This window comes from Rana temporaria, chromosome 11 (genome assembly GCF_905171775.1).
Source record: "Rana temporaria chromosome 11, aRanTem1.1, whole genome shotgun sequence".
Taxonomy (NCBI): Eukaryota; Metazoa; Chordata; class Amphibia; order Anura; family Ranidae; genus Rana; species Rana temporaria.
Genome location: NC_053499.1, coordinates 131560413 through 131586882, shown reverse-complemented (window position 1 = coordinate 131586882; position 26470 = coordinate 131560413). Strand labels below are relative to the sequence as shown.

Sequence of the window (26470 nt, the reverse complement as noted above, 5' to 3'; positions counted from 1 at the left end):
TAAATGACAATGGTCCCAAAATAGCATCAAAAGTGTCTGATGTGTCCGCTATAATGTCGCAGTCACAATAAAAACCACAGATCGCTGCCATTACTAATAAAAAAAATTATAAAAAAAATTCCATAAATCTATCCCCTATTTTGTAGACGCTATAACTTTTGCACAAACCAATCAATATATGCTTATTGCAATTTTTTTTACCAAAAATATGTAGAACAATGCATAAACTGAGAAAGAAATTCGTTTTTTTTATATATTTTTGGGGGATATTTATTATAGCAAAAAGTAAAAAAATTTGCTTTTTGTTTCAAAATTTTCACTCTTTTTTTGTTTATAGCGCAAAAAATAAAAACCACAGAGGTGATCAAACACCACCAAAAGAAAGCTCAATTTGTGGGAAAAAAAGGACCGTGCAATTGTCAGTTAAAACGGCGCAGTGCTGTATCGCAGAAAGTGCTCTGGTCAGGAAGGGGGTAAATTCTTCCGGTGCTGAAGTGGTTAATCAATCAACCTCAATGTGATTGAACTGTGGAGAATGACTGGCAAGAGACAGCCTAAAAGCTCTGTTAAGATTTAGAAAAATGTATCAAAATCGAATTTGGGGAAAATTGGTTACGGTTTCTGTCCATATTTGTAACATTTCCTGGACATGTTTTTTGTTTCATAATAATCCTAATATCCCTAGGGGCAGATCCACAGAGCGAGTATGCCGGTGTATCTACTGATACGCCGGCGTACTTTCAAATTTCCCGCGTCATATCGTTGTTTTGAATCCTCAAAACAAGATACGACGGCTTCTGGGTTAGATCCGACAGGTGTACGTCTTCGTACGCCTTCTGATCTAAGATGCAATTCTTCGGCGTCCGCTGGGTGGCGTTCACGTAGTTTTCCGTGTTGGGTATGCAAATTAGCTATTTCCGACGATCCACGAACGTACGAGCGGCCCACGCATTTTTTTACGTCGTCTGTAGTCGGCTTTTTCCGGCGTATAGTTAAAGCTGCTATTTCGTCGCGTATAGTTAAGTATGGCCGTCGTTCCCGTGTTTAATTTGAATCTTTTTTTTTTTGTGTAAGTCGTCCGTGAATTGGAATGTACGTAAGTCACGTCTATGTTAAAAAAAATGACGTCCTTGCGACGTCATTTAGCGCAATGCACGGCGGGAAATTTAGGGACGGCGCATGCGCAGTTCAGTTAAATGAAACACGCCCCATAATCGCCGATTTGAATTCCGCACCGTTACCCAGCTTGAGATACACTACGCCAGCGGCGTAGCGTATCTCACATACGCTGCGCCGATCTATTTGTATGTGAATCTACCCCTTAGTGTTTAGTACTGAATGATTACATCCCAAATATATTGCTAATACATTTTTTTATGGTTTGTTTTCTTTTAGTTTCAAAAGCAAAAAATATGGCGGTACATTTGCAGAAGCACTTTCCCCAGTGATAGCTGGTATGAAATATCTGAGGAGGATCAGGTGCTGTACCTTTCTTAGTACCTTGTAGGTGTTGCCACCTTTTCTTCAAGTCAAACCCGAACACTTTGGCGGCGCACATAATTTTTTTTATAGTATATATTTTGCTATTCAATAACATATCTAATCATAAGACGTTAATAATAAGAGTCTCCCTTTACATCAGGATCCACAGAGTTCCTCTTTTACATCTGAACTTGCAGAGTTCCCTTTCACTGTAAGAGCCGGTTCACACTGGGGCGATTCGTCAGACGGCTCAGCTGCCTGACGAGTCGCGTTCCATTCAATGCAATGGAACCGTTCTAATAGGAGCGACTTAGAAAAAGGATCTTGCACGACTTCGGGGGCGGCTCGGGGCGACCTGCATTGACTTCTATACAGAAGTCGTTTTGCAGGTCGCCTCTGAAGTCATCTTCAGGACGACTTGCAGAGTCGCCCCTGAAGTCGTGCAGAGGAAATGTGAACCGGCTCTAAGGGGGGACTCTTCAGACTCTGATGTAAGGGAGAACTCTGGGGACTCTAACAAAGGGGATGCTCTGGGAACCATGATTGAAGGGGGAACACTGAGAACTCTGATGTACAGAGAGGACTCTGATGTAAGGGGAAACACTGTGGCCTCTGGTGTAAAGGGGAACTCTTGTACTTACGCAGAGGCAGGAGAGAGAAGGGGTGGGGGAAGAGGTGCAGATTGTGCTCTCTCTCCTCCCCTGTCTGTGTGTGTTTTTTGGGGTGGTTGTTAATATTGGCTTTAGACACTGTGAAAGAGCAACAGACACTCTCAGCTTAGACAACTGCAACCCTGCTGGGAAGCCATAGTCCAGTCTAAATAATGTGTCCGGGTTTCAGGCAGTCTGAAACCTGAAAGCATGATTCCAAACCCGAACTGCCCGGGTGAATCCTGGACAGGTGGCAACCCTAGTATCTTGTATGTATCCCCTGCACTGCTAAATGTCTACACTGGGAGAAAAGAATCATCCCTGTCCTTTGAAATGTCAAGGAGGAAATAAACACCAATTTCCTTATCATTTATGTTAGTGTAATAAATGTTTATGCTCCACATTATTTGAAAAAACACGCACATATATAAGAGAAGATTTAATATTAACAAATGTTAATATTTAAATTAACTTAAAGCTGAAGTTGAATCTTTTTATATTTCACCTTCCCTGGTTCACTCTACCCTTATTTCTAATAAAGAAATAAGGTATTTATAAAGTGTATATATATCTATAGATATATATACATATTTAAGGCCGGGTTCACACTAGTTGTGGCCACGGCTCACAGCAGGGGGTTCTGGTGTGTCCTGGTTCGCAGTTTCAGGTGGGAAACAGAGCCAAAGATGCACAGGTTCCTTGTTTACATATGAATGCTCCTGTTATTTACATATTAATGATGGTTATTAAACACAGGGTCTGCAGGTGAGTCATCTGTACAAAATAGGGCAGAGCTCGGCAGCATTAGTAGCAGCACTTCACACTGAGCTATCGGGACATATACCGGGCAGAGGAACAAAACTTCAAGGGAATTTAAACTGGGATTAATGGCAAGTATGAGGCAGCTGCTTTGGGCTCCACAACAATGACAGGGCTCAGGCTTTTGCCCTGCCTTGAATACATTTTGAGGGGTGTGCAGTTTGGTATGTTCGCCATGGGCTCTAGATGACCTTGTCTCGGCACTGTCCCCAGTTTCTGGATTTTTGGGAAGACCAGCACACACATTCCTTTCATATACAGTACATGCCCCCACTCCAGTAAACTTTATAGTATTATACTCTGAATGCTTATTTGTCTGTTTTTGTTCTTCAGACTGATGGCGGGATGTCTGACAACCAGTGTTATTGAAGCTCTAAGAAGATCTTTCCCCTGCTGCCTCGCTCTGCAAGAAATCAAGTAATCATTTCCTGTCTTGTGTGCAATGTGTGGTTTTATTTACATGAAGCCTTTGCATGTTTGCACATAAAATGTGCCATTCTTTCTGCAATTGTCTGTTTAGCTCAGAATTGAGGTGGTGTAAAGCTTGTAGACTGTAAATCTTTTTAAGCTGCACATTAAATTTAGGGCGCCTGAGCCGTTGGAGTGGAAATCTGTGCATCCCCCCCGCCTCCAGCCCAGGTGCTGTGTACAGCTGCCCATAGACATGAATGGCTGTGCTGGGCTGCACTCAGGGTGTACAAAGTTACCGTAATTATATCAACACGAATATAGTGTACATGCATATGCACAACATAGAAGTTATGAAAGAATATGCTACAAATAGAAAATAATACAGAAGCTTTTCAAGAGTTTTCAGGCTATAATCAGTGGCGGCTGGTGCTCAAATGTTTTTTTGGGGTCGGCAAACAAACCCCCCAGATTCGCCCGCCTCTCCTGGAGTCGACAGTAGAGTCGGAGATGCCCTGGGAGCAGATCATGAGGTCATGCAAATAGGACTGGGAAAAAAATTGATTCGATTTAAATATCGAGTTGGTAGGTGAAATAGATTGATATTTTAAAAAAATCTATTTGCTTTTTTTCCCCAGGACCGGCGCTGACACCGGTCCGATCCTGAGGAGCTGTGGGCAGGAGGTTTTAGGCGAGGCCGGACGCTGCAGACTAGGCCGAAACCGTTGCCTCGCCTAAAAACTCCTGCCCACAGCTCCCCAGGACCGGCGCTTACACCACACCGGTCTTGAGGACCTGTGGGCCTGAGTTTTTAGGCAAAGCCATGGCTTCGGCCTAGTCAGGGAGGCCAGACGCCACGGACTAGGCCGAAGCTGTGGCCTAAAAACTCCTGCCCACAGCTCCTCAGGAACGGCGCTGACACCACATCGGTCTTGAGGAGCTGTGGGCCTGAGTTTTTAGGCAAAGCCATGGCTTCGGCCTAGTCAGGGAGGCCAGACGCCACGGACTAGGCCGAAGCTGCGGCCTAAAAACTCCTGCCCACAGCTCCTCAGGAACGGCGCTGACACCACATCGGTCTTGAGGAGCTGTGGGCCTGAGTTTTTAGGCAAAGCCATGGCTTCGGCCTAGTAAGGGAGGCCAGACGCCACGGACTAGGCCGAAGCTGCGGCCTAAAAACTCCTGCCCACAGCTCCTCAGGAACGGCGCTGACACCACATCGGTCTTGAGGAGTTGCAGGCTGGAGTTTTTAGGCGAGGCCATGACTTCGTCCTAGTCAGGGAGGCCAGATGCCGCGGACTAGGCCGAAGCTGCGGCCTAAAAACTCCTGCCAGCAGCTCTTAAGGATCGGCGCTGTGTCCATTAAAAAAAACTAGATTTGAATCGTAAATCAATTTTTTTCTAAAAAAATCGCCGATTTTATTATGGGAAAAAATCACTCAAATCAATGAAAAATGGCAGGAGGGTGGCTAGTGTATGCTCTTTAGATATGGCACCTCATTCCGGTTCGAGTAGATAGCAAGGGAAGGGGGGATGGGATTATAACGGTGCCAGTCACAAGATTAGTCACATAGGTTATTTTAAAAAAAGACAAAATGTATTTGTACAAACAATTGTTAAACAGCAAAGTTAACAAGGTAGAGAGATAAATATATATATTTTTAGGTACATTGAATTTGAATACAGACTGAATTATCCCAACATGTTTCACCAAAACATTGGCTTCTTCAGGGGAATAGTATCAATTCAGTGTAACAATAAGATTCTGCAAAAGAAAACAAGCAAATTAATAAAAGGACATAAAGTACATGTAATACGCAAACTGGAGATTACAGATATATCAGCCTATTTCTGACATTTGTTGAAGTTAAAATCCATATTTTTTGCTAGAAAATTGCTTAGGTACTGTCATTCGACCCTGTTCCACGGGCGCACGCAATTTTGAAGCATGACATGTTGGGTATCTATTTACTCAACATAACATCATGTTTTATATTTTAACAAAAAAATTGGTATTATATCATGTTTGTGTGCAATAAAATAAAAAAATATATAAAAATGCATTTATTTTTAAAATTGTGTTTGAGAAACCGCTATGCAAAAAAAGTGTGACATAAAAGTTGCAACACCCAATGTTTTATTCTCTAAGGTCCCTGCAAAAAAAATATATATATACTATTGGAAGTTCAATGTAATTTTCTAGCAAAAGAAATGAATAGCTCTTATCTGTAGAAGGGTAGACGATAAGAGGACCCTCATGCCTGGAAGATATACAGTAAAGGCCTGTACACACGATCAGACTTTTTGACAACAAACCTCACATGGACTTGTTTTTGCAGACAATCTGACCGTGTGTACGCTCCATCGAACAAACTTTTTTGATTTTTCATCAAACAAATGTTCGCTGTGTGAACAGACAAACTTTCCGGCAACAAATGTCCTACATCAGCTAATCCAATCGTGTGTACACAAGTCCATCGGACTAAAGTCCAAAGTACAGACACGCATGCTCAGAACCAATGCTAAAGATCAGACAACAATAGCAGAAGTTGCACAAAGGGTGGTGGTAAAGAGCAGAAAAAACACTTAGTGCGTCTATTACGTCACTACGTTCCTGTTTGTTGGCTGAAAAGTCCTATCGTGTGTATGCCTACCAAGTTCACGGACAATGCCCTTCGGAGCAAAATCCACAGAAAAGTCTGTTGGAAGTCCGATCGTGTGTAGGAGGCTTAAGACTTGAGCCTGTGACTGTCAATGGAAAGCAGAGCTACTCAGCAGCTGAACCAGGAAGTCCAATGGGTTCACTGTGGAGTGCGAAAATGGATGTGATATCACTCTGGAAGAGGACCTGCAGCTAGTGGGTGCGGTAACGCATTTCGGAGCAATCTGCTCTTTTGTCAAACCATGAAATGGTATGGTTTGCATGCTATGCATCATTTTTAATGTGTGTCGCCAATTGTCTTTTAACCACTTAAGAACCGCCTCCTGCACATATACGTCGGCAGAATGGCACGGCTGGGCACAAGCACGTACATGTACGTCATCTTTAAGTGCCCAACTGTGGGTCGCGGGCGCATGCCCGAGACCCGGTCCGAAGCTCCGTGACCGCGGCCGTGGGACCCGATCGCCGCTGGAGTCCCGCGATCGGTCCTCGGAGCTGAAGAACGAGGAAAGCTGTGTGTAAACACAGCTTCCCCCTTCTTCACTGTGGCACTGTCATTGATCGCGTGTTCCCTTTTATAGGGAAGCACGATCAATGACGTCAAACGTCCAGCCCCGCCCCCTACAGTTAGAAACACATAGGAGGTCACACTTAACCCCTTCAGCGCCCCCTAGTGGTTAACTCCCAAACTGCAATTGTCATTTTCACAGTAAACAATGCATTTGTATAGCATTTTTTGCTGTGAAAATGACAATAGTCCCAAAAATGTGTCAAAATTGTCTGATGTGTCCGCCATAATGACACGGTCACGAGAAAATCGCTGATCGCCGCCATTAGTAGTAAAAAAAAAAATATTAATAAAAATGCAATAAAACTATCCCCTATTTTGTAAACACTATAAATTTTGCGCAAACCAATCGATAAACAGTTATTGCGATTTTTTTTACTAAAAATAGGTAGAAGAACACGTATCGGCCTAAACTGAGAAAAAAAAATGGTTTTTTATATATTTTTGGGGGATATTTATTATAGCAAAAGGGAAAAAATATTGAATTTTTCTCAAAATTGTCGCTCTATTTTTGTTTATAGCGCAAAAAATAAAAACCACAGAGGTGATCAAATAGCACCAAAAGAAAGCTCTATTTGTGGGGAAAAAAGGACGCCAATTTTGTTTGGGAGCCACATTTCACGACCGCGCAATTGTCAGTTAAATCGACGCAGTGCCGAATGGCAAAAACTGTTCTTTAGTTACATAGTTGTGTCTGTTCATTGTTTATATACTTAAAAAAAATATTGGTGAAGTAGAACCCTCATTTTAAAGAGGGGCTTTATGGAAATAAATGAATTCCCCTAATTTCACCATGGCTTTGATTGCAATAATAAAAAAATAAAATCACCTTTTAATTAAAGTAATTCTATTGTTTTCCGATGCAAGGCAAATCAACTGGATCACTTTATTCCACTCAGCTCCCTGCAGCATACACTTCACTTAAGTTGGACCTTTCACCAGTCTCCCACATCCAGTGTGACAGTGCTTGGTCAATCACCATGCACCAGTGCTGTTTCCCTTTACCCAAATTTACCAGGAATTTTCAGTTGGTGGCTTAAAAAGATAGGGGACAGGGAAACAAAGGAAGTATTTGCTGCTGGGGGTTATGTTGGTTTGTCTTGCATGTTAAAAAAGTTAAGTCCACCCAAAACTGTTCTCTGTTTAAAAAAACGGTTGACTTTCAGTTATGGTTCAGCATTTCAGTGGATAAAGTTTTCATGATATTTTTCAAAATCTTCTGAAAAAATATTTCTGTTTATAGTTTTTAACCATACTTTTGTGGGTTTCCTCCAGGTGTTCTGGTTTCCTCCCATTTATTATGTGTGCACGTGTGTCTGTGTGCCTGTGGTATAGACACTAGACTGTCTATACACATCTTTGTGAGCAAGGACTTATGTGGTTGGTTCAGTTTTCTAAGTAAAGAACTGAGGAACATGCCAGCACTGTATAACGCAAAATAGTAAAATAAGAAAATCTATATGGTTTGCTTTAGCCAGCAAAGGTTTTCATATACGCACAGGGCCGATCCAAGGGGCACAGGCGCCTGGGTGCACAAATATTTCTGGCGCCCCCACATGGGCATGGTCATTTTTACTAACCCCTCCCCTTTACAAATATTTCTACATTTCTACACATACTACAGGAGACGGTCAGAGACTGCAGACATTGTACAGGAGACGGTCAGAGACTGCAGACGTAGTACAGGAGACGGTCAGAGACTGCAGACATTGTACAGGAGACAGTCAGAGACTGCAGACGTAGTAAAGGAGATGGTCAGAGACTACAGACATAGTACAGAAACACTTCAGTTCTGGATGGACACACACCTATGCTCAGAAAACTAGAAGGAGAGAAGGAGGGAGGGGAGAACTCTGCCATTTCGGCAACCCACCTCTGCAGGCGCCTGGGTGCAAAGCACCCTGTGCACCCTGCCTAGGACCGGCCCTGTATATGCGCATCACAGTTAGAAACTGCAACCGATTTTCCCAACCAAGGCTACTCCTAATTGTATCCATATATCTACCAAGGACCATTACATTTGTAACCTGTGTTGTGTGGGCTGAACTGAAATCATGACACCTTATGTCACGTACACACAATCGGAATTTGCGACAACACATGTTTGGTGTGAGCTTTTGGTTGGATATTCTGACTATGTGTTGGCTCCGTCGGACATTTGCTGTCGGAATTTCCAACAACAAATGTTTAAGAGCTGGTTCTCAATTTTTCCAACAAGAAAAAATTATTGTCTGTATGCAATTCCGACACACAAAAATCCTACACATGCTCGGAATCAATTCGACGCATGCTCGGAATCATTGAACTTAATTTTTCTCGGCTCGTCGTAGTGTTGTACGTGACCGCGTTCTTGACGTTCGGAATTTCCGAAAAAAACTTTTGTTTGACCGTGTGTATGCAACACAAGTTTGAGCCAACATTTCTTCGGGAAAAAATTGCACGGTTTTGTTTTCGGAATGTCCGATCGTGTGCACGCGGCATAGGAATTGAAGTTACATTTTGACAAATGCTGTCCATAGACTGAGAATACACATCGGTAGCTTGGCTGCAAGCTGCCGATTGGCAAATGTTTTCCAACAGTCAGGCCCCGTACACACCATAGAATCTATCCGCAGATAAATCCCATCAAATGGGTTTCTGCGGATAGATCCTATGGTGTGTACACTCCGTCGGATATTTATCCGCAGATAAATCTCCCCTGGGATGGATTTCCAGCAGATGGATATTTGCTGACATGCTCAACAAATCCATCTGCTGGAATCCATTCCAACGGATGGATCCGCTCGTCTGTACAGACTTACCGGATCCATCCGCCCAAAGGGATTCCCCGCACGCGTCGTAATGATTTGACGCATGCGTGGAATTCCTTATATGACAGCGTCGCGCCCGTCGCCGCGTCATAATAGCGGCAACGGCGCGACACGTCATCGGCAGAGGATTTCAGCGCGGATTTCAATGCGATGGTGTGTACACGCCATCGCATAGAAATCTTCTGAAATCCTCGAGAGGATTTATCCGCGGATACGGTCCGCTGGACCGTATCTGCGGATAAATCCTCTCGTGTGTATGGGGCCTCAGATTGACTCCTCTCAAGCAGGAACACCCATAGATGGTTTGAAATTTGGCCAGTGCCCGCTAAAGCTTCCAAATTTTTGATACATCTATAGGCAGCTTGAGCCCTTTTTGGGGTGAATCACATTGATGGAGTAGGAAAAGGGTATGGTCATCTTGAAATTATCGGTCATCTTGGTGTCCTAAATATCCAGTAATAACAGTGTTTGTTTCTGAAATGTTTAATACGTTTGTCTTGTTATTGCTGTACTGTTGTACTGTCGCCAAACCTTCTCCCCAGGGCTGTATTTATTCAACTTTACATTACTAGTGTATTAGTGAGTCTGGGTTCAGTTCAGGATAGATCACCACTGGGAGTGTTAGGAAGGAACCAACATCTCAGCTGCTCCCCATGGAGTCTGTGCTACAAGAAAATATTGTCAACTTACAATAAAGCTTGTTTAAATGCAAAGAAAAAAGACGTGGAAGTTCAGCTTTTGCTTTTTTGGTACTAAAGCAGGCCATACACGGTCGAATTTCGAAAATATTCATGTTGCCGGGAATGTTCGTTTCTCTCCAGGAATATTCGTTTATCTCCGGGAATATTCTTTTCCCTTCCGGGAATATTCTTTTCTTGCACATGCACGTTTTTTTTTCTATTACATTTCTCGCACGATTCTCCCATCATTGATCAGAAAATCGTTTGTTTTTCTAAAAATTTCCAACTTGTCGGATTTCTCAAATTTGCTTGCCGCACGAAAATCGGCTGTTGCTGCAGCCCACTAACGGTGCGAAATACGAACGAAAATTCTTTCATACGATTTTCGAAAGAAAATTCTTTCGAAATTCAAACTGTGTATGGCCGCCTTAAGTCAAAAGTATTGCAGACGAAGATTTCTGTACAAATTCTAACCATGATGAAGGAGCTGGTGAAGTGATGTGATGTATTGGGTCAGAACACTAGGGGAGAGTACATCACGTGCAGGTGACACCACTGCAAAATATAAGGGTAGCTAGATATGGAAGCACGTGGACAGGGTTACAGGGCCTGAATTAGTCAATGAAAGGTATTACTTAAGCCTCATACACACAGTCGGACTTCAAACAAACTTTTCCGTGGATTTTTGTTTGAAGGGCGTTGGCCGTGAACTTGGTATGCATACACATGGCAGGACTTTTTCAACAAACGTTCCCAAAATCACGTGTTTTTTTACTTCCTTTATGCTCTTTACCGCCACCCTTTGGTCAACTTCTGCTATTGTTGGTTGATTTTTAACATTGGTTATGAGCATGCGTGCTTGTACTTTGGACTAAAGTCTGATGGACTTCTCTACACACGGTAGTACTTTGCACCGTAGGACTTTTGTTGACAAAAAAAATGTACGTTTGCAGAGCAAACTTTTGCCCGATAAAAACCGAAATAGTTTGTCCGATCGCGTACACAAGGTCGGATTTTTTTGAAAACCTGCTCATTTTGAAGTCTGTTGTCAAAAAGTCTGATCGTGTTTATGGGGTTTAAGGCTACAAATTTTCTGCATAGACCAACCCAAAATTTAGTGGCAAAATTTAAATCAGCTCACTTGGTACATTGCTATGCACTTCTCCAATAAGGAAATAAATATCCTTCATGACCTAATACAGGGATCTTAAAACCTCTTTGTTTCCATTGTTTTTATTCTTTTTACAGAATAGAGTAATACAATTTAGTATATGTTTACATTGTTGAGGCTATCAAGAATGGTAAAGGCATATAGTAGTATCAAAATCCAGGGATACCAGTATTTTTCCAATATCTCAATCTGGTAGTACTCGCAACCGTTGAGCTATGCGGGAACAGTCTACAGTTTCAATAACCACCAGTTTTGACTCAAAAAGAAGAAAAGCATGCTAATAGGAAAAAATGGGGAAAAACAAATGCATTAACTACAACAATGACCATCTGAGGTTCTATGCAGAGGAGGAAGTCTGACTTGCACCAGTCCTTCCACCTCACAGTCCAGCAAGTATTACCCTTTTTCCAGGTATCGACCAGAAGCAAGGGACTAACCCAGGGGTACAAACCCAGAGTGGGATCCTTAAACGTTTTATTTCGAGGATCCAAATAGGAAAACTGTTTCCGCATTGGAACCCAGAAGAGAATTACTACCAACATGTCAGTAAAGCCAAACAAAGATAAAGAACCTTGGCCATACACATGGCAAATCCCTTTCGCCATTTCTGTAATCCTAAGTAAATAATGATATATTTTATCGTATATAATCTAAATATTTTCAACATTTTCAACTAGTGCAGAGGTCTCTCCAACGAAACTACCTTATCTGTGTAATAACACACACACACACGCATACCTTTCATGTGCCCCAGTCTTCCATTTGTGGCTATGTTATCAACCATCTAAGTTTAACTACTTAACGGCCGCCGCACGCCTATTTACGTCCACAGAATGGCACGTACAGGCAGATGGGCGTATATATACGTCCTTGCCTTCTAGCGGGTGGGGGGTCCGATCGGGACCCTCCCCCCCCCCCGCTGCGTGCGGCGGGCGGCTTACCTCGGGGAGCGATCCGGGACGACGGCGCGGCTATTCGTTTATAGCCGCTCCGTCGTGATCGCTCCCCGGAGCTGAAGAACGGGAAGAGCCGTATGTAAACACGGCTTCCCCGTGCTTCACTGTGGCGGCGTATCGATCAAGTGATCCCTTTTATAGGGAGACTCGATCGATGACGTCAGTCCTACAGCCACACCCCCCTACAGTTGTAAACACACACTAGGTGAACCCTAACTCCTACAGCGCCCCCTGTGGTTAACTCCCAAACTGCAACTGTCATTTTCACAATAAACAATGCAATTTAAATGCATTTTTTGCTGTGAAAATGACAATGGTCCCAAAAATGTGTCAAAATTGTCCGAAGTGTCTGCCATAATGTCGCAGTCACCAAAAAAATCGCTGATCGCCGCCAATAGTAGTAAAAAAAAAATTAATTGTAAACGCTATAAATTTTGCACAAACCAATCGATAAACACTTATTGCGATTTTTTTGCCAAAAATAGGTAGAAGAATACGTATCGGCCTAAACTGAGGAAAAAAATAAAATTATATATGTTTTTGGGGGATATTTATTATAGCAAAAAGCAAAAAGTAAAAAATTCTGCATTTTTTTCAAAATTGTCGCTCTATTTTTGTTTATAGCGCAAAAAATAAAAACCGCAGAGGTGATCAAATACCACCAAAAGAAAGCTCTATTTGTGGGGAAAAAAGGACGCCAATTTTGTTTGGGAGCCACGTCGCACGACCGCGCAATTGTCTGTTAAATCGACGCAGTGCCGAATCGCAAAACCTGGCCTGGGCATTTAGCTGCCTAAAGGTCCGGGGCTTAAGTGGTTAATTATTGCATTGATTTTAAGACAGATGGTGATATCACAGGTGGGAATATTTACCACATTTTCATCCTATAGAAAAGAAAGTCTGTGATACACTAACCACATTATAGGCTTTGGCTCAGATTACGGCAGTACAGTAAAACCTTGGGTTGGGAGTAACTTGGTTTTAGAGCGTTTTGCAAGAATAGCAAAATGTTTTAATGAATTTTGCCTTGATATACAAGTGATGTCTTGATATAAGAGTAGCGTCATGTCACAACTGAGTATAAAAAAGAAGAGAGGAGCCTCTAAGTGTAGCAATATGGTTACATTTAACCTCCCTGGCGGTATGATTATTTCAGATTTTAGGTGCTGAAAGCGGTACCATTATTATGAATGGAAATTTGGCGTTTTACATTGTAGGCCTATAATTCTTAGGGATAACTCACTTAAATCTGTCCAAACAAGAGTCTAGTAGACATCCCGGGTATGATAAAGTTTGAAAAACAAAATCATAAATTATAATATAATAAACAACTATAAATAGTTATAACAAATAATAATATAATTATAATAAAAATTATTCAATAATGTAATCAAATCAAAAACACTGAAATTTGCTCAGTTGCAGAATTGTCGCTGTCATTACTTTTATTTTTTTATGACGAATTTCCCCACGAATCGCTCAATTCTGCAAGTGATTATAATTTATTATCGTTGTTTTCTAGCTGCTCTAAAACCACTTTTGACATAAAGGGACAGTTTTTGGTTGCTATGGACAATCTACAGTTTGCAGGCAGAAAGAACAGTTTTTATTATATAAAAGTACATGTAGGGCACTGGGCAGACCACTAGGGACAAATGGGGTGTGTATTTTTTAGATACAGTACTGTGATCTGTAAGATTACAGTATATTGTATGTATTGTGTTTATTAACTTTTTTGAATTTGGCGCCTTTCTCCGCCCCCGTGCGTCGTAACGTCGCAGGGAGCATAGTTCAGCAGCACACAGGCACTGTTTGAATCGAGCGAGGACACCGCTCGCTCACACAGCGGGGAGGCATCGCAGGATCCAGGGACAAGGTAAGTAAACCAAGCCTGTGGATGCTGCGAGGCGATCCCGAGTCTGGCTCGGGGTTACCGCTCTTGGTTCTGAAATTCCACCCCGAGCCAGACTCGGGAATACCGCCAGGGGGGTTAATGAAGGTACAACATTTAGCAACATAATGCTACACTTAGAGGTGCCTCTCTTCTTTTTAATACACTGTAAAAAAAAATGCTTTGATATACAAGTGCTTTGGATTACAAGCATGTTTCTGGAACGTATTATGCTCGAAAACCAAGGTTTTACTGTATATGAATTGAAACATAAATAAAGTATGCTATATTGCTTGCCACTGATTCGGCACTTTGACAAACTAGGCATTATTTACTACACCGTCATGTGGAAACCCATCATAATCCCCAATACAATATGCAGCCAATAAATTAGTGTTATGTTGTAAAGCTGGCAAAATTTTAACAAATCATAAAATCAACAGAAAAAAAAACCTGTAAAAGTTGACTTTTTCATTCATCATTAATCATTTGTAACATTTTACTTTTCTAGCTTGGAAGGTAACCATCTGAAACTTAAGGACATGGTCATGCTGATTGAATTGTTTTCTGGGATGGATCAGTTAAAGCATTTAGAGTAAGTGATATAATCTCAATATTTTATTTTGGCACTTTACTTGTGTTATACACAGGATACTGTTTAGGTAAGTTAGTGATTTGGGGGTTTCAGGCTCGCTCTGTACGTAAACTGTAGTAAGAAGAGCCGGCAAAACTGTAATCCTTGAAGTGTCGTTTATTGGTACATCAGAGTGACAATAAAACAAGCTACGACTAATGCCCTGTACACACGATCGGTCAATCCGATGAGAACGGTCTGATTGATTTTTCCATCAGTTAACCGATGAAGCTGACTGATGGTCAGTCGTGCCTACACACCATCAGTTAAAAAAACGATGCTTCCAAGCATGCGTCGACTTGATTCTGAGCATGCGTGAAATTTTTTAACCGATGGATAAATAACCGATGGGGCCTATACACAATCGGTTTGGTCTGATGAAAACGGTCCATCAGACCGTTCTCATCGGATTGACCGATCGTGTGTACGCGGCATAAGGCTACTGCCGAAACGTGTCAGCATTATTGTTTCATTGTCACTCTGATGTACCAATAAACGACACTTCAACAGACCTCTTCTTACTACTGTTGCATTTGAGTGTGTTGGGACACATCGAGCCTCGGCACCTGTGAGTGGACCTAGTGTATGGATTGGATTGGATTGTATGGATTGGTTTGTCCCTGCAGAGAGCGCTATTACCTTTCTTCTTTTCCATGCTGTATGTAAATTGTCAGCTTAAAATGTTTTCATTTCGGGGCAAGATGTTCCTGTAGAACCCACGAGATGGAAGGATCCATTCTCATTGTGATAGTTTTGAAAATGGATGTGACATTTCTAAGAGCTTGAACTTGATGTTTTAGGGCCATAGAGCATGTTTAAATGGGCTTTGTAAAAACGTGGGCAGGATTGGTGGACCGGGGGAGGGTTTGATGCCTGATCTTAAATGTGTTCTGCTGATTTTAAAGTTGTAAGGGATAAAAGAAGGTTGTGCCAACAACTACATAATGGAGATGGTTGTATACATTTTGATCTTTTTTTCCTTGATTTATATTTGTTAAAAAAAAAAATGTATTATCATTGTACTGCATGTGTCTGCTTTGTTCGTTTTTTCATATTGAGAAAATGTCCAAATTATCGCGGTATAACGCGCTCCCGCGTATACCGCGCACCACTAAAGATGCCCCGAATCCTGTGGAAAAAAAGTTTGTTTTGTACTTACAGTTTTGGTGTCTTGCGCGGCGTCCATCGGCGGCCTCGTCGGGTCCGGCGTCCTTCTGCGGCTTCGGGTGTCCTCTTCGGCGGGTCCGGCGTCCTTCTGCAGCTTCGGGTGTCCTTCTGCGGTGGGTCCGGTGTCCTCTTCGGCGGGTCCGGCGTCCTTCTGCGGCGTCCTCCCCGCTCGTTTCCCGCGCCGAGTTTGAATACTGCGCTGACATATACAGAGCGCAGTACACTCGTGTATTGTCGGCAATGCTCGGCTACCCGCGCTGACGTCCTGTACATCCAGGACGTGACCGCGGAAGGAGCCGAGACTGCCCGACTATACCCGAGTGTACTGCGCTCGGTATATGTCAGTGCAGTATTCAAAACTCGGCGCGGGAAAGCGGGTATCGGCGTATACCGCGCACCCACGATTTTGCCCTGATTTTCAGGGCAAAAAAGTGCGCGGTATACGCCGATAAATACGGTACTGTATGTCATTGTCAGGAGCTCTCTTTTCACTTCTCACTCATTCTTTTCATCAGTGGATAGCTGGCTGTTTGATGTCTAGGTGTCGTAAATAGGCAGCCTAACTCAATTTTTGTAATAACGGGAGTTTATGAAAAAGCACAAAGCAACAGTAGGCGATGTAAGACCATATGTGGTTGTACATTTCCTATGTGATAACAATGTAATATATGAATTATGAGAAATAATTGAAAGCTCAGCCCCGGACAAATATAAAAAGACACAAAAGGCCAGTGGGTTGCCTACTTTTTTCCTTTCTATTACTCTTCTTGTCTCCTAACTATTTTACCTCTTTTTCTCTTTAATACATAGATATTAAATCACTATAAAAAATACTGATTGTTTTGTGTTTTCCAGCCTAAGCAACAGTGAGTTAAATGCGATGAATATTCTGTCACTGGTAAAGTCAGCTGTTACACATCACAATATCAGAGATATACAGATAACGTGAGTAATATTAGTCATATACTAATGACCGCACTTCTATCATTTTTTTTCTTTAAAAAATGTATTGATATTCCATAACTTTTCTGCAGGGGGGACACTTCTACAGCTGTCTTCTCCACAGTGTATTGCACACCACAGAGGTAAAATGATTATTAAGTGATTCATACTAGTGTAATAAAAAAACTTTTTTAGATATCCTTCTCTTATGTTGTCAAACAAGGAATTTCCAATCATTATGACAATTTCTATCCCATACTGATCATTCCTTAGGTCCCTGGAATGTATAGATTAAAGAAGACTTTCTCAACCTTTTTAACATTGGGGCGCATGTTAAATAAATTTCCGGTCTCAGGAAGCCCCTATTTATTATTACTATAGCTACAGTATCATGATACATTTGTGTGATGGTCAGTGGAAAAGAGTGCTTCTAAGATTTGTGGTCAATAGGAAGAACCCTTACAGACCACCTAAACAGGAATGTCAAACTGGCGGCTCTCCAGCTGTTGCAGAACTACAAGTCCCATTATACCTCTGCTCTTTCGAGCCATGCTCGTAATTGTTAGCCTTGCAATGCCTCATGGGACTTGTAGTTCTGCAACAGCTGGAGGGCAGGGAATTTGACACCCGTAACTTAAAAGATCTTTGATGTCAGAGGTTACAGATCTCAAGGGCAGAAACTACTCAATACTCAAGGATCCCTTAGCAATTTATAAAGAAACCATGGGGAACCATTAGGCTGAGAAAGGCTGGAGTAAAGTATAACTAAGGGCAAAACTTTATTTTGTTTTCCTTTATGGATATAGTAGTGAGGGATTAGAACACCTGTAAGGATTTGGTTGCTGTCTGTGCCCTCGTTAGGGAGGTTCACCCTCTCTATTTGTCTTGCTTACCGTTATCACTAAGCGTAAATGTGAAAAAACCTTCTACATTTTGGGTCATCACTAGAACAGGAATAGAGGGGAATATTTCCAATGGGGATGCTAATTAAACCAGCTGTTATCTATATCTCTTGGACACTCCAGTTGTGAAATTTGCACTCTTGAGATCCAATTTCATTCCCACCAAATCTGAAAAGGTTCCACTGTTGATGTTGGACCAGAAACATCCAAAATTCCAGCAAAAGAATATATAGATTTCCTGTTATAAAATGTATTTTCTGTGTTTCTTGGTTTAACATCAGTGATCCTTCCTTCTTCACGTTGTCTGTATGGTTACTGCCTGTTCTCCGAGGTTAGAAATTAGAGGTTAGAAAACATACATTTTTTTCATTGTCAATTTCTCTGCTTAGTTCAATTCATGAAGGTGCTGATGTATATGCTGTATGTTGTTTTTTAAAAAAAAATTTTAATACTTAAATTTGTTGCAGCTAATGAGCAGGCTTGTTAGACCTTTATGGTGCCCCCTCATGTGTATCACACTTTTGTATATTTCAAAAACTGTTGTCAGAAGAGCCTGGCATTTAACTTAGCATTTGAAAACCTCAAATACTGTACTATTTTAAGCCTGTATTCCGTAAGAAACATGGCCACTTTAAGAGAACCTTAGTGCCTTGCTTTTACAAGAATTGTGTTTATCTGGCAAAACTAGGAGAGCTAGGAGGTGAATATAATGAACTCATGTTTAGTTGCAGCTCTCCTCCGGCCAAGAAGGCTCGAAATGAAACTACTGAGAAGAACGAGATACGACTAAGGTAAAACAAGATAAGTGTTAAGCATAAGCAAAGCAAAATACATTTACTTACAAACATACCATACCAAAAATATACAGTAGCATAAATTCTATAGTTGATTTATACACTTCTGTGAGAAAATGATATTGAAAGTATTGATAGATTCAACTATAATTTACTTTATATAAAAGGTTAGTAGAAATAGCATCAGGCAGATTATGAGCAAATATTTTATTGATAAAGATGAAGCCTGGATTTCTGCGAGATCAGGACCAGGATATCGGGAAGATTCAATGTGCAGTATCTGTGTTTTTTAAAAATGATTCCACAAAATACCTTATTTTACAGCACCGCTGGGAACTCACGTGACCTGCCTGCACTCTCCTTCCCTGATTTAAGCACTACAGCATGAGGGGCTGAGATTCCCCTCAGAGACCAGCCGGGAGGAGAGGAGGAGAGTGGCAGGAGGTCATAAGAGCACCCAGCGGCGCTGTAAATAAGGTATTTTGCAGAATATTTCTTTAAAGACACAGATACTGCACATAATATCTTCCTGTAAGAGAGGGGATTACAGGATTTCTCAGTAGTATTTTACAGCTACAATGACAGGAGTGGCGGGGAGGAGATGGATCACAGACAGACTCCTGAGCTGACAGGTAGGGAGGGAGGGGGAGAGAGGAGAGACTAGGGGATAAGGAAGTAACATAAACTGACCATGGTATCCAGGGTTCAGCAGCCATGATTACCGTGATCAATTTACATAGAGGGACTCAGAAACAGGCAGTATAAACCAGTTTTTTTTTTAGAACATAGAGAGGGACTAATAGGACAATTGCGACAGCCCAAGCACTATTATGTGTATCCTGCTTTAAAGGACTGCGATCCTTTTTAGGGTTACAACCACTTTAGGTCAAGTTTGGCAAAATTTCAAGGGTTGTGAAATTCACCCTATATACCGTATTTATTGGGGTATAGCGCGCTCCTGCGTATAGCGCGCACCCCTAAAGTTGCCCGAAAATCCTTTGGAAAAAAGATTGTTTGTACTTACAGTTTTGGTGTCTTGCGCGGCGTCCATCGGCGGCCTCGTCGGGTCCGGCATCCCTCTGCGGCTTCGGGTGTCCTCTTCGTCGGGTCCGGCGTCCTTCTGCGGCGTCCTTGCGTCCTCCCCGCTCGTTTCCCGCGCCGAGTTTGAATACTGCGCCGACATATACAGAGCGCAGTACACTCGTGTATGGTCGGGCAGGCTCGGCTACTCTCGCGCTGACGTCCAGGACGTCAGCGCGAGAGGAGCCGAGACTGGCCGACTATACACGAGTGTACTGCGCTCGGTATATGTCGGCGCAGTATTCAAACTCGGCGCAGGAAAGCGGGTATCGGCGTATATCGCGCACCCACGATTTTGCCCTGATTTTCAGGGCAAAAAAGTGTGCGGTATACGCCGATAAATACGGTAATCTATGAAGAAGACATGATAATGATTTAATTCCTAATTCCCTGAGCCAGAGCCGCGATGACGTCACACCGCGCGTGCATGCGGGACCTGCCGGTCATGGCACAGGACCCTCAAGAAACAGCACGGATGGCCTTTCCTTCAGAGCGCATGCGCCAATGACTTTCGGCAGCGGTGTATATAATAAATATCTCCTAAACAGTCCAAGCTCAGAAGATATTTACAGTACCTACAGGTAAGCCATAATATAGGCTTACCTATAGGTACAATCAAACAAAAAGACTTTACTTCCTCTTTAATAAAAGGTATATGGATTTGTTGGGCAGCACAGAGCTGTCATCATGGATCCAGGACTAGACTTCAAATCTTTGTTTTCCTAGGCCATCATTCTTGGGACATCCATTATGACCACAGATTTGTGGACACACAGTTCTGTATTTCCCATAAAAGTAAAGTACAAACCCACAGCCAATGAAATGATTAAACTAAAGTAACTCACAAGAAATGGAGTGATCACTATACTTTTTTTTTTTACACACTTGACACATTTTTATGCATTTAAAGATGTCTACAATAGACAACATTATGAAAATATCATATTATGAGATATCACAAAGATATCACAATATCATAACACTGAACATCTATCGAGCATCTAAAGCTGGCCATACATTGTTAATATTTCAGCCTGTACCTGCTGAAATTTGGTTAGCACAAGGCCATGTAGGCAGCCTTCCTCCCTGAATCTTTTAAATGAAAAGTTGAAAGATCCACAAGGAAAATTGTCAGCCGTACAGGAGATGCATTCAATCAGATGCAGCCCCTCTTAAGGTATCCTGATAGAAATGTGTTCATCAACATTGTATAGCATGGATGGAGGAATAAAGCTGATTTCTTTCGCTCAGATGTCAAAAACAGTAAGGTATGTCCAGTTTTAGTGACAAAATTGGATGCAAACCAGGCTATATTAGCATGCCTCCCAACTTTAGAACTTGAGAATGAGGGACACTTAAGAGAGATAGTGACCTGCGGCGCACAGAAAAAAGTGGGTGTGATTAAAAATATTGTGGCCTGGAGGGAACAATCTTCCTCAGCACCAGCGGCCTTGCTTTAATTGTAAAAAAACGAGGCACCTTTGAGCATCCCAAGGAGAGTAGTAATACAGTGTGGTAACGCGGCGACCTTACTGTTAAATTGGAGTTCCACCTAAAAATGGAACTTCCGCTTAACCCACTCCTCGCCCCCTTACATGCCACATTTGGCATATAATTTTTTTTGGGGGGGAGTGGGGGCTTCAGGAGAAGGGGACTTCCTGTCCCACTTCCTCCTTCCACCGAGGGGCTGGAAAGGCGATTAGCTTAATCGCCTTCTTGCAGCCCCTCCCTGTAGGCGAGCGCCTGTCCAATCGGACGGCGCAGTGCTGTTCGCGCATGCGCAGTGGGTGCCCGGCCGTGAAGCCGAAAGCTGTCACTGCCGGGTGCCCACACTAGGAATGAAGAGGGTGAAGAGGGGGGGCGAGGAGCGGAGCCCCGGCCGGCGCGTCGCTGGAGCCGTGGAGCAGGTAAGTGTCTGTTTATTAAAAGCCAGCAGCTACACTTTTTGTAGCTGCTGACTTTTAATAAACTTAAAAAAAGGCTGGAACTCCCCTTTAACATTGGGAGGTGGTTAAATAAAGCCCAGGCCTCCTTGTACCTTTAAAATATGCTTTTATTGCAGTTCCACAATCAAGAGTCTCAGGCCCCGTACACACGACCAGTTTCCTCGGCAGAATTCAGCTTCCGACCGAGTTTCTGGCTGAATTCTGCCGAGGAAACTGGTCGTGTGTACACTTTCGGCCGAGGAAGCCGACGAGGAGCTCGACGAGGAAATAGAGAACATGTTCTCTATTTCCTCGTTGTTCTATGGGAGCTCTCGTCCCGCCGAGTTCCTCGGCGGCTTCAGTGCTGAACTGGCCGAGGAACTCGATGTGTTTGGCACGTCGAGTTCCTCGGCCGTGTGTACGAGGCCTTACAGACACATATAAAACTCAGCACAACGATTTAGAATAATATGACGTTTCCATTAAATATGCTACAAAGCGAAAAGAGTGCAGGAGTCAGGGGTGGGTAATGTAGAATGTAGGGGTCAGGAGAATCCAAAATGTCCCCCTCCAAAAAAGATTCAGCACTAATATGCGTGCTCCCTTCAATCCCACCTCCCAGCATTCTGCTGCGTTTAAATTGAAAATACAGTGTATGACGAGAAAAGGCTGCTTTTGTCTTTTTTTGTTACTGCAGCTTAAATGCACCTCAGTAGGTCATGCTGAGAAATACAGCAAAATGCAATGCAAAGCAGGTCAAACAAAGCCTCTAAATTTACATGTTTACTGCTTCTTTTTAAGTCATTAAGATTTTTCTGACCTTTGTTTGACGTGCATTCAAATTTCACCTCAAATACAGGAAAACAAGACTCATCGACATAGGACCTAACACAATAAATGCATATAACCTGTCATTGTATGCCATTGCTGATTATTTTCATTATGAAGAACATTGGCCCAGATTCACAGAAAGCAAGGCGCACATTACGCCGCCGTAGAGAGTAACCACCGTACGCTACGCCAACGCAGCGCAGAGAGGCAAGCATTGCATTTAGCAAGCCAGTGCTCCCAACGCTGTGCCAGCGTGGCGTGGTTTTCGAAGGCGTACGTCGGCGTAGGTGGAAGTGGGCGTGACCCATACAAATGAGGAGTGACCCCATGCAAATGATGGGCCGAGCGCCAGACAGGTACGTATCACGAACTGCGCATGCGCACACCCCCCTGCGCCTGCTCACAACCACGCTGGCACAACTGCCTAAGCTACGCCGGATCACTGCGTACGCCTTGAACATAACGTACGCCCAGCCAGTCCAACGCACAATACGCCGGCTTGTGTTCCCTGTTGCAGACCTGAGCATGTCTGTTGCTGGGTTGCACCTCCTTTATGGGGAATAACTTTACGCCGGACGCACAACTTACGCGCATCTAGCGTAGCATGCGCCGGGCACACGCACGTTTGTGAATCGCTGTATTTCCCTCATTTGCATGTTTGAATGGCTAATCAATGGGAGTGGCATCATGCTCCCAGCCTAAATGTGCGCCCACCCTACGCCAGCGTAAGCAAGATATGTCGGCGGGGTGTAGCCTGTTTTTAGGCGCATATTAGTTTGTGGATCTGGCGCAAAGATACGACGTCGTACATTTGCACTTATGTCGGCGTAACTTGTTATACGTCGGCGTAAGTGCTTTGTGAATCTGGGCCATTATCTTTTAATTGTAGACTTAAAATGTGCTTTCTGAACTTTACATGCTTTGTAAATACAATTTACATTTTTTTCTTACTATTGATGCTCTTCTTTTTTTTTTTTGTTTCAGTCTTCAAAACTGTAACCTCACTGGCAAAAACTTTCCTCAGCTGATTCGCATCCTTACTAAATTACATCTCTCCTACTTGAAGTATGTTACACATTAAATAAAAAAATAAAACAACATTATTTTACTACGATAAGTGCTTTAGCCAAATGGCAAACACAAGACTTTAACACAAGGGCGGAGAGTTATTCACACTGCAATTAGTATGATAGACCAGTAGCTTTTTGGCAGAGCTACAAAGACTCTGTACACCAAATGCCAATAAAAGTAAAAGAATAACTTAGTTATAAAATACAGTTCATTCAGAATTTCATCCATTTGCCATTAGGAGTCAAGAAGAACTTTTTTTTCCTGTAGAGCAACCTATATAGTCCAGAAAAAAATATTAAACATTTAAAAAAAATGTTTTTAATAAGACACCCAGTAATATTTAAATTCCTAAACCTCTAGTTGATATCTAGAGGAAAAAAACAATAACATATGATTAAAATATATCTTTCTGATCCCCAAAGGCAAACAATTTCCTGGATTAGTGGTAGTCAGCTTCCTTTATGTAGGGGGCCTCATTTGCGGCCCCTGCCAAAACCAATAGTACCACACATAACATTTAACAAATGTAAAATGTTTCAGAAAGGTGTCTTAGAATGCAGGAAAAGGGGATGGTAAGTGACTACAAGCATGCAACAAAACAGTGACTGAAGGTATACTACATAAGGAGGTCAGAGAGTATAAACATGATATAGGCATTATTGAGATTGGGGGGCATGCTTCAGTCAGAAACTGAAGACACATTATATGAGAAAGTTTACTGCTATTACAGACCCTTGACAAATCAATGGGCCAGATCCACATAGGGAGTACGCCGGCGTATCTACTGATACGCCGGCTTACTTTCAAATTACCCGCGTCGTATCTTTAGTTTGAATCCTCAAACCAAGATACGACGGCTTCTGGGTTCGATCCGACAGGCGTACGGCTTCGTACGCCTTCGGATCGTAGGTGCAATACTTCAGCGCCTGCTGTGTGGAGTTTGCGTCGTTTTCCCCGTCGGGTATGCAAATTAGCGATTTACGACGATCCACGAACGTACGCGCAGCCATCGCATTTTCTAACGTCGTCTGTAGTCTGCTTTTTCCGGCGTATAGTTAAAGCTGGTATTTTGCGGCGTATAGATAGACTTGCCATGTTAAGTATGGCCGTCGTTCCCGCGTCAAAATTTGAAATTTTGATTTTTTTTTGCGTAAGTCGTCCGTGAATAGAGATGGACGTAACTCACGTCTAAGTTCAAAAAATTACGTTGTTGCGACGTCATTTCGCGCAAAGCACGGCGGGAAATTTCTGGACGACGCATGCGCAGTTCATTCGGCGTGGGGACGCGCTTCATTTAAATGAATCACGCCCCCTATCCGCCAATTTGAATTCCGCCGCCAGAAATACACTACGCCACCGTAACTTAAGCCGCAAATTCTTTGGGGATTCAAAGATCTGCCAGGTAAGGTACGGCGGCGTAGCGTATCTCTGATACGCTGCACCCATCTAATTATCTGTGGATTTGGCCCAATGTGTCTATCACGATCAGGGATCAGGCTCAAAGACCAGTTGCTATACAGATACATAGGCAGTCACCCTGGCAGATGATGCAGGTTCACCTGAGAGTCTAAGTACTAACCGGTGTTTACCAGAACTCCTGATGTTGGAGATGGATTTTGACGAGTGTTAGTACCAGGTCGCGGTCCTCAGAATTTCCCCACCAGGAAGTGAGCAAGCTGAGATCCAGTAGCAGATAAGCATGTAAGGATCAAACAGAAGCATAGTCAGTAAACAAGCCAAAAGGTCAGCAATGAGTAGTTGCAGGTTTGGCTCAGGCAGAAGTGTTGCCAAGCCAAGTGTCAATAACGAGAGGTAGCAAAATATGGACGGCAGCAAGAAAAGACAAGAGCAAGATACTGACTGAGAGAGCACAATAATCTGGCAAACTGGAAGTGCAGGGACTTGGCTTAAATCAGAAAGTTCATGGGAGGAGCAAAGAGTTCAAGGTTCAGCAGAGATCAAAGCACAAGGCAGTGTTGTCTAATGGATCAGACAGGGCGCTGTCCAGCATCTCAGGTAGCTCAGCAAGAAGAGTCATCGCCAGACACAGCAGAGGTTTAAGTCCAGGCCCTGACAATGTCCATATTTTTACATCCTTTAAAATGACTTGTGCCACATTTGATATTTAGCGCTACGAAATATTGGAAGAAAAAATAGCACAACAAGATAAAAGTGAATGGACACCACAGAAAAGAAAGATACTGTAAAATAAATAACCCAAACCATTTTCATACTAATAGACAACCGTTGCTGTTACTGTTACTACTACTATCTTTGGGGGGCCCTGGGGCTGCACAATAGGTGCCAAAGAACCCCATGCCACCCCCAGGCAGCAGGTTGGGCACCAGGGCACTTGATCAACATTCTACAATGGTTTTTGGCAGTTTTTTCCCTTTAAGTCTAAAATTGATTGACATGGCTTTTTTTTAAGCAAGCTAACTGTGTAGCTGTAAGAAAGTGAATCTTACCTAAGCTCTAACCTAAACTGCTATATCCAAGATTCAGACGCTGGAGACCATTTCTCTGGCTAGGGCGTTTGACGTCCAAAGCAATAAGTCCATAACATGTATAGCCAGCCACTCAGAGTGCTCTTGAAAAAATTATTTATTGGCTACATATATAGTGACACAGTATCCAATATGCTAACATGTTTCGACTTACACAGTATTCCTCATAGCATGCTATGCTATGGTATGCCATGAGGAAGACTGTGTAAACTGAAACATATTAGCATCTTGGATACTGTGTCACTATATACAGTATGTAGCCAATAAATAATTGTTTCAAAAGTACTCTGGATGGCCGGCTATACTGTGTAGCTGTGCTTTTTTCTACTCTTCCCAATGCCCTGTATCTACTTAAATATCTAAATAAATCTACATCTACAATCTACATCTACATAAACATCTACAGAATGGATATTGAAGTACATTAATAATAATAATAAAAAGTAAATACATAATTTGCTTAGCCCCAAATATTAATTAATGTTCTCAAATTCATACTTCTCTGTAGATATATTACAGAAAT

The 26470-nt window shown here is 42.5% G+C and overlaps 1 protein-coding gene across 1 annotated transcript in view; it reads left to right on the top strand.

Annotated features, from left to right (window-relative positions):
* The window catches only part of NLRC5 (NLR family CARD domain containing 5), a 186265-nt gene that overhangs the window by 31437 nt on the left and 128358 nt on the right, over positions 1 to 26470 (top strand). Inside the window, exons 5-11 of the mRNA XM_040329168.1 lie at positions 1396 to 1479; positions 3285 to 3368; positions 14606 to 14689; positions 16751 to 16840; positions 16930 to 16980; positions 18465 to 18530; positions 23354 to 23434. Of these exons, the coding sequence (XP_040185102.1) occupies positions 1396 to 1479; positions 3285 to 3368; positions 14606 to 14689; positions 16751 to 16840; positions 16930 to 16980; positions 18465 to 18530; positions 23354 to 23434 (540 nt within the window). The remainder of the gene's footprint in view (positions 1 to 1395; positions 1480 to 3284; positions 3369 to 14605; positions 14690 to 16750; positions 16841 to 16929; positions 16981 to 18464; positions 18531 to 23353; positions 23435 to 26470) is intronic.